The sequence below is a fragment of the Heloderma suspectum genome, chromosome W (genome assembly GCF_057233095.1).
Source record: "Heloderma suspectum isolate Gila_16-S chromosome W, 16-S_ref, whole genome shotgun sequence".
Taxonomy (NCBI): domain Eukaryota; kingdom Metazoa; phylum Chordata; class Lepidosauria; order Squamata; family Helodermatidae; genus Heloderma; species Heloderma suspectum.
Genome location: NC_139475.1, coordinates 28,648,513 through 28,661,342, shown reverse-complemented (window position 1 = coordinate 28,661,342; position 12,830 = coordinate 28,648,513). Strand labels below are relative to the sequence as shown.

General features: G+C 47.7%; 1 protein-coding gene across 1 annotated transcript in view; it reads left to right on the top strand.

The window, feature by feature from the left end:
• Positions 1–12,830, top strand: part of LOC146333956 (CUGBP Elav-like family member 5) — a 126,584-nt gene that overhangs the window by 6,320 nt on the left and 107,434 nt on the right. Inside the window, exon 2 of the mRNA XM_084825399.1 lies at positions 4,507–4,589. Within this exon, the coding sequence (XP_084681525.1) occupies positions 4,507–4,589 (83 nt within the window). The remainder of the gene's footprint in view (positions 1–4,506; positions 4,590–12,830) is intronic.

Below are 12,830 nucleotides of genomic sequence, written 5' to 3'. Positions count from 1 at the left end.
AAAAAAATGATAAAATCCAAAACCCACAGTCGGGCAAGTCTGACCAGTCCAAAACGCACAAAATTGTGGGCAAGCTTTCAGCACCTCCAGATTTCTTCCTCACGCAAGATGTTACAAAAAGCAGGTTGGATGTGGGGAGAAGGGCAGGGGGGGGGGAATGGCTGACTTGATGTTGAAGTCATGAAGTCTGCAGAACTGGCATCTTTTAAGCTGGAATGGGGGAGGCAGTGGTGGTATAGGCTTGGGGTAAGCAACTTGTAACCCTCCAGATGTTTTGGCCTACAACTCCCATCAGCCCTCAACATTGGCTATGCTGGCTAGGGCTGATGGGATTTGTAGGCCGACACATCTGGAAGGCTACAAGTTGCCCTTCCTCCAGTTTAAATATATGCCTTCCCCCATCTGGTGCCCTCCAGATGTGTTGGGCTGTAACTCCGATCAATCCCCAGGCAGCATGGCAATCGGGCATGATAGGACTTGTAGTCCAAAATGTCTGGGGTAGCCCAGATTAGGCCCTATTAGGTGTCGTGCAAGTAACAACTGGATTTTTTATTTTCGAGAGTGGGGAGAATCAACTGTCATGTGTGTGTCCTAGCAGTGCTAGGTGTAACCTGAAACCTGACGGTGGATTTTGGAATGACACACCACTGTCTCTTTATTTTCATTTCTGACATTTGCAGGGGGGGGGGATTACATCTTGCCCATGTACTTTCTGATGAAGGAGCCATGCGCCTCAGTGCTGAAAGTGACTACTCACATGTATCCCACTGTCTCCCCATCACCCCCCCAAAAAAAAAACTGGTAAAGGTGTCGTTCTGAGTTCCTGTCTCTAATGTGTAAGAGTGTATATGTGGTGGGTGGGCAGGGGGATTGCTAAGTACTTAAGGGAGCATATGAATGGCATATCATATGCTAATAATATGCCATTCATCCTTTGGGAAGGGGGGGATGTATTTCCTCATTATGTGGCTGGTTACGTCATGCCAAATCCAATTCTAGTTTCCAGCATGTTCTGCAGCCTCATTTGTGAGGTGGGGAGGAAGTGAGGAGGACCCTTTTTATTGTTAAAGGATCCGAAGTAGAAAGCTTTTCCAATCTACAAATCAGCCAGAGATCTTCCTTCCTTCTGCCCATCCCTGGTGTAGAAGACCTGGATTACTCGGGAGAGAGAAAAAACTGCATTCCCTCTTCTGTAGTGGAGCTCTTAGGGAGCTGTGTGGTGTAGCAGTTAGAGTGTCAGATGTGGGGCCAACATGCCTGAAGACCTCCCTCATTATCTACTTGTTTGCTCAATTTATGAGGACTTAAGAACAGCCTTGTTTAGAGATTTAGACCTGCCATAAGGCAGATCTGTTGGGGATTTGATTAATTTTTTATTGGGGGACCAGCCCTTCCTGTTTCTGAAAAGGTGGCCTGCTTTGCTTTTGGAGCGACAATTTTAAGGGAAACAGTTTGTGATAAGTCGAACTGTCTTGAGGAACGATCCTTTATTTCTTAGAATGCTAGATTTTACTTTTAGATTTTAGATTTTAACTGACCAATGTATTTTATTCTGTTCTTTGTCTTCAATGTGTTCTGTTTTTGTGATGGTTTCTGCTATACAACATAAACTGTATTTGAATTGAGAGTGTCAGACAAGGCCCAGGGAGACCCAGGTTCAAATCCCAACTCAGTCATGAAGTTTGCTGGTTGTTGCTGAAGATAAAATGTAAGGAAAATATGCAATGGCACTTTGAGGTCTTTGGAGGAAAGGGTGGGAAAGAAATGTAATCAATAATTAGATAATTAATGAATAATATTCAGCGGAATAACAGCTGCCTCTTTGGGTGGGCAGGCAGCCTGGTTTTGCAAATGGTTCATGGGCCTGGGAACTGATTTTGCTGTTTTGCAGTATGCTTCTTGATCTTTCCTAAAACCATCCCCTCGACACCCCCCCGCACCCGCCGGTGCCCTTAAAACTGCGTTGTTGCTTTTTGGCTCCAGGATTTGGAGAGGGGTGTGAGTGTGAATTCAAGGCATGCTCAGCAGATCCCCTTCACCCAGTTAAGGTGGGGTGTGCAAATCCAGAATCTCTTTGCCCTGCTTTTTTTATCTCCTTAGGGGAGTCCATGCTAAGTAATAATAGGAGGGCAGTGTTGGCTGGGAGGGGAGATCGTTCAGGGCTGGATTTAGGGGCAGGCAATGCAGGCGACCACGGGGAGCTGCAACAACATTTTGCTGCATGGAGTGCTGCTGTTCAGGGTTCCAGCTGCTCCATTCCTTCCCCCTCAACTGTCACTCAGCATTCCACACCTCTGTCCTCATTCTGGTACTTTTGGGGTTTAGGGTTTTTTTTCCCCTAAAGATTTTTCGTACTTGTACAAACCTCAGGCTTTCTCCCTGATCCTGCTGATACCTCCCTCTTGTGCACGGGTAATGCCGTTGTGACTACATACAGATTGGCACTCATGCCAGATTCTGTATGCATTTAGTAATATATTTCGTTGCTTTCTGTTGTTTGCATCCCCCCCTTTTCCAAAGGCTAAATATAAACATGGGAATGAGGCAACAAATGTCGATTCCCCCCGCCCCACCGTCTCCGACTCCCCATAGGTTTGCAGATGAAAACAAATTGTGCTTACGGTGAAAACCATCAATTGGTTGGTTTGACATTCTCTTGCTCTGGGGGCCTATCAATTAGAATTAAAAATTTAAACCAGAGCACCGCAAACATCTCTGTGGTGTGAAGGTAAAACGGATGGCTGTATGCAAGGAGCATGAGCGAGGTCAAGCGCGAATCATAGAACTGAAGAGCTGGAAGGAATCTTTGAGGTCATCTAGTCCAATGCTGTGTTCAGTGCAGGATCTGCACTCTAGGAAGCAACTACAGCAGACTTCCCCAACCTTGTGCTCTCCAGATGTTTTGGACTTCAACTGCCATCAGCCTCAGCCAGCATGGCTAATGGTCTGGAATTCTGGGAATTGCAGTTCAAAACATCTGGAGCACACCAAGTTAGGGAAGGCTGAACACTGCTGACAGGGGATCATCAAGTCTCTGCTTATATACCTCCAGCAAAAGAGGAGCTCAGCACCACCTCCCGAGGCAGTCTGTTCTGCTGTCAAACACTTTGTACCTAACATTTAGCCAAAATCTCCAATTCCATGCAATTTCCACCCACTGGTTCCAGTCTTGCCCTCCAGATCCCGGTTCCTGCTTACAATTTTTCTGCTGTTGTTGGTGCATTCCAACTAGAGAAATACTGATTTTGTTAAATCTGTTCCATCTGTGTTTCATGGATTTTCAGGTGCCTTTTTTCCCATCATTGACAGAATCGGATTTTTTTTAGGGATGTACAAAAATTTAGTTCCACTTGCACTAATTTGCACTTGCATTAGTGCAAGTGCGAATTTGAGCAAATCCCCCCCACCCCAGTAAAAAACTGGTCTGCACGACTCAGAAAAAGCCAGTTCACTGTGGAATCCAGATTTTGGCTTCATAGAAATCCGAATTCATTTGAATGCATTGTGGATTTCTCCAACATCCCTAATTCTAACCCCTACTCACAGTTACTAGCTGGAGCTGCTAAGAATGGAACTTCCAGATTTAATGGCAGCCTACCTGATTATTAGATAGTGTGGTGGAGGAAACAACAAAGACTGTCTTTGCCTTTCTTTTCTTTGCAAAAAGTGAGGGGAAACCAGCAGGTTTATGTTATTGTCCCTTTCCCTATCACTTTGGGCAGCCTTCCCCAATCTTGTGCCCTCAAGATGTGGATTCCTGACTCCCCTCATTCCCAGATGGCTTGGGATGATGGGAGTTGTAGTCCAACACATCTTGAGGGTGCTGGGTTGGGGAAGGCTGTTTTAGAAATTGGACAAAAGGATGAACAAATCTATGGAGGATAAGACTATCAATGGATACTAGCCAGGATGGCTATATGGAATCTCTATATGGTTTCAGGAGCAATCAACCACTGAATTGTCCACGCCATACTTGGAGGTATCCAGCTGGCTGCTGGGGGAAAACAGATTTTGGACTTGATGGACCTTTGGTCTGATCCAGCAGGGGCTCTTCTTATGGAGGTCTATCATGATAGCAAAATGGAACCTCCCTGCACAGGGGAAGTCTACCACAGATTTCTAAATGCTGAAGACAAGGAACATGGAAGGGCTGAGTTGCCTTTGTGTCCTGCCTGCAGTGCTTGCCCAGGGCATCAAGTTAGCCACTGTGGGAATCAGGATGCTGGTCTAGATAGGACTGATCCTGCAGGGCTTTTCGAATGTTCTTAAGCCCCTTCAACATTCCCTTGTTTGTCTGCTTTATGGGACAGGTGAGGCAAAGGCTTCTTATAGTTATGCAAGAAAGCAAGGGGGGTTATTCTGGTAGGTTTCAGTATGAGAGTGGGTGGAGGCGGCATATTATACAGCAGGATGAGAGTTCTTAACGCAGTTAGAGGAGGTGAAATGCCTTCTGCGCATGCATGCAGGCTTTTGTGTCTGATGTGGTGCATTCTGTCTCCATTTCAGGTTGTGCCTTCCTTACCTACTGCGCCCGAGATTCCGCCATCAAAGCTCAGATGGCGCTGCATGAACAGAAGACGCTTCCGGGGGTAAGTCTTGGAGGTTTTGAGGCACGTTGGGTTGCTCCTTGCGGGAAGCGTCTTCCGCTCAGGGAAGGGATGTTCCTGTGGGGAGGTCACCCCTGCTGCCTTCTGAAATCCTCAGGTAGCCGGAATCAACACGCAGACAATAGGGCTCTTTTCCAAGGCTTTATTCCCATTCAACCTAATGACACTCACAGATGCTAATTGCTTGATCCTACCAGTGAGACTTCAGAGAGCTGCCTACTCGGGGGTTCTAGCCTTAGGAATCAGTTGATCTCCATTTGGAGGGGAAGGCGGGAAACCTCTGTACTTATGAGCTAGGAGGAGAAAGTCCACCCCTTTCCCGTGGGGCATCGGGGTGCTGCTGCTGCTGCCATCGCGCCAAGTGGGCTGAGTGCCTCCTCTCAGCACCCGCCATCTCCCGCTTGTCCTTGCGCCAGCACCTAGCGTCCCAAAGCTCCAGTTCTCCCTCCCCCTGCCTGCCAGGGTTGCTACCACTCTCAGGAATGTGAGCAGGGAGGGGCTCTCCCCCCAGCTGCGCCTCTGAACAGCATGCGGGTACCTCTCCCACAGTTTCTATCTCTTCCTCAGAATCAGAACTGCTTTGGGGCTCTCTGTGCTCCGATCCAACCCTGACAGTTCCATACCTTGCACCAAAGTGCTGTGTGAGAAAGGGAGAAACTACATCCTAGGACCATCTTCCCCAACCAGGTGCCCTCCAGAAATGTTGGATGGCAACTCCCATCATCCCCATTCTGTGTGGCCATTGTAGTCCAAGACATCTGGAAAGCACCAGGTTGGAGAAAGTTTGTCAGATTATATTCTTCCATGTATGCAACTTCTTCAACAGTTAGAAACACGAGAACAGCGATAGAACTGGCCTTCTTATAGCACAGTGTGAATTCTTTAAAAACATCTGTAGAACAGCATCGGTGGCTACAAGTGGGGCCTGCAACAAAATGTTGCAGTGTGAAGTGCTCCTGTTCCATCCATCCATGCCTTTACCCAAGATACTCCATTCTGTTCCCTCCATACCATTTTCCTTTCCCCCCTGCCAAACAGTCTGCATTCCTGGATCACTGAGCATGCACAGCCCTGGTGTTGCCTCTCCCCCCCAATCTGTTTTTTCCCCTAAAGAGTTGTTTCTAAATATTTCTAAAGTTTTGTGTACTTCTGTAACCAATTAGGTTCCCCTAAGCCTTCTTTTATCTCCCCTCATGTGTGTGTGGATGGTGCCTTTTTGCCCACCTACATAGGATCCACACTCAGAGAGTGAGTTCATTTATCAGTGTACAGGACTTTACTTCCACTCCTGTTTCTTTGGATCTGCTCCAATCCAGCAAGATACACCATGGGCTTTTCTTTAAAGAGGTATATATATAGCAAGGGTATTGAGCCTCAGGTCCATGGGCTAAATCCAGCCTGCTTGGGGTCCTAATCTGACCCTCCAGGGTTGCCCCCTTTCCCCTGGCCACCAGGCTTTTGCTGGCTTCCCGGTTCTTGTGCTGTTTTCTCCCCCTTCTAAAAGGTCAAAATGCCTCTCCGAAGGCTGATTTACTGGCAGGAAGCGCTGGAAGCTACAACATGTTGGTATTTTTGGTATTTTGGCCCTGCCCCTTTTGCCTTTGGCCCTGCCTACCACTGGAATGCGGCCTCTGAGAGCTTCTCTGAAATGGAATGCAGCCCTTAGGCTGAAAGGGGTTCTGCACCCCTGATATATAGTGAGCAACCCTGGAGTCAAGCAAGGGGTTTGACCAACCCCTTTTACAAACTGTCATCACTCACACCCTCTAACAGTTTCCCCTTTACATTAAAACAATCATAAAAACTCAACAGCTGTAGGTATTGCTTCCTACCACTAGGAATGAACATAATTGAACAGTTCAGCTACATAATTGTTCTGGGATTCTGACATCCAACAGGTCCCACTCTGGTTAAATTCCAGTTGGAAGTTTGGATTTCCACATGCCAGGACAGAACAGATTAAAAACAAACGAACAGAAACCAATCAATTGAACCATTGCACCATTTCATGTCTGTTTCAATTTAATGCTATAGGGAGATAGACAAAGGATGTGGCCCCAAAAATGTCAGGGGGGAAACAACAACCTGCCAGTAAAGACCCTTGCGACACCATGGTTTTCAGATTTTTTTTTCGATTTTGTTTCAATTTTTCAAACAGCAAAAACAACAAGAAGAAGAACAACAGCAAGAACAACAACAACAACAACAAAACGGCTCTTTTGCCATTTTAGCAGTTCCTGGGGAAAATTCTGCAAATATACTTCTGGAATCGGAGCCAAAATTCAATTCTGTCTTGCCAAGTTCCAATCTGGTGCCAGTTAACTATGGCAAAATTCTGAGTCAGAATTTGGTTGAGACAGATCCCATAAGCATCCCTCTCTCTTACCCCTGGGGTGGGCAGAAAGTAAATCTCCAGATATTTGAAACTCAACTCCCAGAATTCGTGACCATTGGCCATGTTGGCAGGGGCTTCTGGGAGTTGACATCCAACACAGTTGGAGATCTACCTTCTGGCCACCCCTGTCTTAACTCCCCGCCTTGCTGTCTTGGCCATCCTAATCCAACTTGATGACCAGTGCCTGTTCCAGGTTTTGGAGGGCCCTTTGGCAAGACACCCTCACTGGACCCCCTCTCTCACTGAGCCTCCCTTCTCATTGCCATTGTCACAGCTGCTCTTGCTCCTCATAGAATCATAGACTAGTAGGGTTGGAAGGGGCCTACAAGGCCATCGAGTCCAACCCCCTGCTCAAGGCAGGAGTCCAAGTCAGAGCATCCCTGGCAGGTGGCTGTCCAGCCTCGTCTTGAACGCCCCCAGTGTGGGAGAGCCCACTGCCTCCCCAGGTCATGGGCTCCATTGTCGTATTGCTGTGATAGTCAGGAAGTTTTTCTGGCTTCCTGTCACTTGAGCCCATGATTCCGTGTCCTGCATTCTGGGCTGATCAAGAAGAGGTCCTGGTCTTCCTCTCTGTGACCACCTTTCAAGTACTTGAAGAGCGCCATCAGATCTCCCCTCAGTCTTCTCTTCTCAAGGCTAAACAGGCCCCATTCTTTCAGTTGCTCTTCATAGGGCTTTGTTTCCAGTCCCCTGATCATCTTTGTTGCCCTCCTCTGAACCCTCTCCAGCTTGTCCGCATCCTTCTTAAAGTGTGGTGCCCAGAACTGGACACAGTACTCCAGATGAGGCCTAACCTGTCCTGAGTAGAGGGGAACCAGTACTTCCCAGGACTTGGAAGCTATGCTTCTATGAATGCAGCCCAAAATAGCACTGGCCTTTTTTGCAGCCACATCACATTGTTGTGATCAACAACAATTCCAAGATCCTTCTCGCTTGTAGTGTTGTTGAGCCACATATCCCCCATCTTGTAACTGTGCATTTGGTTTCTTTTTCCTAGGTGCAGAACTTGACATTTATCCCTATTAGATGTCATTCTGTTGTTTTCTGCCCAGCGCTCCAGCCTATCAAGATCACTTTGAATTCTGTTTCTGTCTTCCAGGGTATTAGCTATCCCACCCAATTTTGTGTCATCTGCAAATTTGATCAGCATTCCCTGCACCTCCTCCTCCAGGTCATTAATAAAAACGTTGAAGAGCACTGGGCCCAGGACTGAGCCCTGCAGTATCCCGCTCGTGACCTCTCCCCAGTTTGAGAAGGTCCCATTGATAAGCACGCTTTGAGTCCCATTCTGTAGCCAGCTGTGGATCCACCGGATCGTTGTTTCATCTAGCCCACTTTGAGCTCATTTGCTCATCAGGAGATCATGGGGCACTTTGTCGAAAGCTTTGCTGAAGTCAAGGTGTATTATGTCCACAGCATTCCCACGGTCCACAAGGGAGGTGACTTGACCAAAAAATGAGATCAGATTCGTCTGGCAGGACTTGTTCTTGACAAATCCATGTTGGCTTCGAGTAATCGCTGTATTGTTTTCAAGGTACTTACAGAAGGATTGCTTTATCACCTGCTGTAGAATTTTCCCAGGGATTGATGTCACACGGACTGGTCTGTAGTTCCCAGGCTCCTCCTTTTTGCCCTTTTTGAAGATAGGGACCACATTAGCCCTCCTCCAGTCATCTGGCACTTCCCCCGTCCTCTATGATTGCTCAAAGAGAATAGACAGCGGTTCTGAGACTTCTGCCAGTTCCTTTATTACTCTAGGATGCAGTTCATCTGGCCCTGGAGATTTGAACTCATTCCAAGTAATGAGGTGTTCCTTGACCATATGCCTATCGATCTCAAGCTGCAATCCTGCCCCTTCAGCCTGTACTTTGCCGGGGGGGGGGGGGTCATAGACCCTCTTTTTGGGAGAAGACTGAGCCAAAGTAGGAATTGAGCACTTCGGCCTTTGCCTTGTCGTCTGTTATCATTTTGCCACCCTTATTTAATAGCTGAACAACCATTTCTTTCCTCTGCCTTTTACTGTGCACGTAGCCGAAGAAAGCCTTTTTGTTGCTTTTAGCGTCCCTCGCTAACCTCAGCTCGTTCTCCGCTTTAGCCTTCCTGACGCCATCCCTGCAATTCTGTGCTACCTGCCTGGACTCTTCCTTTGTCGCTTGGCCTTCTTTCCACTTCCTATATGTGTCCTTTTTTGTTTTCAGGTCATCTCTCAGCTTTTTGTGAAGCCACATTGGCTTCTTCTGTTTTCTTCCACCTTTTCTTCTGGTTGGAATTGTTTGTGATTGTGCCGTGAGAATTTCCTTTTTTAAAAGCTCCCACCCATCTTGGACTCCTTTTCTCGTTAGCATCGCTTGCCATGGGACCCATTAGCTCTCATCCTGCCCTCAGGAGCAACAGAGACCAAGTCTGTGCCATCTTCTGCATGACAGCCTTTCAGAAACTAGCTGTCAGAATGTTGCCCCCAAAGCGAAAACCCTTATCCTGGGGTGGGTTGCAAGAAATATTGGTGCCTGAAGTAAAATTACAGATGCCACTGCCCCCCAAACACACACACATTAATTAAGATGAGACATGATGCACCACTACATTCTCCTGAACAACTCCCACTGAAATGGAGCTGCACAAGCGCGCAGGAGATGGCCATGCTTGTCTGCATTTGGGGCCAAAGATATAAGCCCTCTCTGTGGCTCAGAGAGACATGATACCAAACCATTCAGAGTAAAATGTGCATATGAATGAAAAACTTTAGAACAGGTGTAGGCGACTTGTGGCCCTCCAGATGTTTTGGCCTGCAACTCCTGCCATCCCTCACCATTGGCTATGCTGGCTTGGGGCGGATGGGAGTTGCCAGTCCCATCTTCTGCCAGTCAAATCTTCTGGAGTGCCACAAGAACCTTGTTTGCCACTGCCCCAATCACCTGCCACTCTCTGGGTAGCCATGGGGGGGGGGGGGGTTTCTGGGCTGCAGGGTGCCCGAGCTGCACCACTGGACACAGGTGGGTTGTAGGTAGGGCTTGAGCTCAACAACAGGCCCAGTGAAGGAATCATGAACAAAACCTGCAAAGATATGACCAGTGGTGTGGTGGAAAATGTTGAAGTGCAGGCACTTTTGTAAATTGCCCAGAGAGCTTTAGCTATGAGGCAGCATAGAAATAAATAAATAAAATAAAATAAAAAAATAATCATGGCAGTCCCTGTAGCCCCCACCCACCCGAGAGGCCAAGAATGCAGGCAGCAGTGTTGATCCATATCAACAAACTCATTCTTGCAGTTTTCATCTCCATCAGGACCAGGCCTTTTGTAAAGTGAATGGGTCTTAATTGCTCATTCAAGACCAAGCCAGCCCAGAATACTTTACAAGGGAACAATATACTGTTGCTGAGAAAATTCATCACCCCCCCACCCACCCCCGTTTACTGTGAGCTCAGTGGGAACAGGGAATTCTGAGCTGGCAGATACTGCCAGTGTCCCTGTTAAGAAAAAAGTGCCAGCGCTGTGTCCCAGAGAGCCCTTGCTCCACTATGCCACTAGATACAACACAATCTTTTCCAGGTAGTTTTGTTATTGGCTTCTCGTAAAGAATAATAATAAAAAAAAGCGAAACCTCTCTCTCTCTCTTTCTCTCAGAATCTCTAAAACCATTGAATTTGGTATAAGGCTTGCCTACCTTGCATGAATCTCCTAGGGTGTACAGAGGGGAAAAGGTAGCAGGGAGAGAGAGAGAGAGAAGGCTCCACCCACCATTCTGACTTTTCCTGTGGGCCAACATCTAATCATAATAAAAAGGTTCCCTACCCTTAATCTAGGTACAGCAGGAGGTGTGGCCCTGCCCTCTCCAATCAGGGGTGATGGCCTGCCTTCTGACGTCATTTGGCTCCCAGGGGCCAGCTCGGGAGGCCCATCCTCTTAACGTGGCTACCAGCTTTCACTGCCCTGCACCTTCTCCCACTGAGGAGAGGATGCAGAGCAGGCAAAGCTTTCACTCCCCCAATTCCCTTGTTATCTTCAATCTGTGATTGGAGATAACAAGGGGTTTCCTCTACCTGCCTCCTCAGGAAGCCCCTGGTACCCCCCAGGTCAGGTGGTGCAGCTGGGGGAGAGGCTGGCCCATGGAGGAAACCAAGTGTCCACTGACCAGATGGGCAACCTCCACAGCCTGGATTAGCCCCATGGGCCAGAGTTTGTCATCCCCTGAGGTAGAAGATTCCAGAGAGCACCAGATATCCTACCTTCTTTTGAAGGGACTCAGCAGTATGGATGGTCAGATGTGTAAAATCCATTCCATCCATGTTTCACAGATTGTCAAGCACCTTTTGTTCTATTATCCACTTATCAATGGAATGGGGGGGGGTTGTGTTCCAAATTTTGTGCAAATTCGCAGTTGCGCAAATTTGCGCTTACAAAAATGCACAAATCCCCCCAAATGCACATCTTCATTCTTTAGCCTATGGGGGAAATGCACATTTTCAGCCTCTTTTTGTTTTTGGGTTTTGCAATGTATTTTTCTATTAGTACATTGCATGAAATTCTGGAAAGTTGGAAAAATTCCTAGTGGCTGGTCTGTAACTGTAATTTTAAAAAAGTGAAGTTTAAAATTAGAAAAATGGTTGCAAGTCTGCAAAATCTGCTGAACGGAGGAAAGCTGGTCTGCTGCAGAATCCATGAGTGGGATTCATAAAAATGCAAACTCATTTGAGTCTGTTGCTGATTTCTCCAACATCCCTACTCAGCGGTAGTCTCATGTAAGTCAGCCTCCCAAATTCTGAAGCTGGTCCAGTAGTAGATGAGTTTGTGTGTGTGAGTGAGGGGGTGGGGGAGCCAAATTAAGCAATGAGAGAGAAATGCTTTGGTTTCAAGATGGCAGCACACAGCATCTGCCACATGCAGCTAACCCAGTATTGGGGGCACAAGCCTGAGTGCTGGTGAAGTCCGGCCCTCAACGGTCCCCTGAGCCAGGCTTGGGAGCAGTCAGCCAGAGCCAGAAGGCCTAGTGCTGAGCGGGAGTAGAGCTGTCCAGAAGGTAACCAGACCTGGAGCAAGTCTACGGAAGGTGTTGCATCAGCAGCTGCCAGACAGCTGCTCTTGAGTTTAGGCCAAGCGTGGGGAACCTCTAACTCCTATCACCACTGACCGTTGACCATGCTGGCTGGGGCTGATAGGAGTTGGAGTCCAGCTATATCTGGGTGGTGGCACAGGTGCCCCACCCCTGGTTTAAGCACTCAGCATGGCTGCTCTCACCCTTCCTAGAGCACTAACAGACCATACTTACATCTTGCTTCTTCACCCCAAGTAGGGCTCTGACATGGGACTTCTTGTGCCGCTGAGCAAGCATGGGCTCTCAAGAAAGACTTCAGTGTGTGCTCACTGTTGTTGTCATTCTTGAGCACCCAGTTGGTGACTGTGGGAGGTCCAGAGTCGGGGGTGTGTGAGTCCATTTGGGGACCCCCAATTCTGCAGGTTCCCTGGGTGGGGTATTGTGGGTTCCCTGTTTCCACCTAGCCTGGTTTATGGCTCGGCCTCTTCTCTATGAGGGGCAGGGAAGTGTCAATAGTAGTGCTGTGCAGAAAATCTCTCCCATATGTTTTTTGACCCTTCTCATTCAGTTTGATAGAAGAGAAATTGCTTTTGAAAAGAAATTCAAAGGAGAAGAAATGTCGGAGAAGTTCTCATGGGTTGGGTTTGGATTTCTTGGGCTTACCTCACTTAGGAGGAGGCCGAGGAGTGAGCACAAGTGTCCTGTCTTTCATTGTACAGTCATCTCTCTGGCAGCCTGTAGCCTCTCCAGCTTCCTGCCCTTCAGTTAAAGCCCAGTTTAAGGCACCATGAGGTGA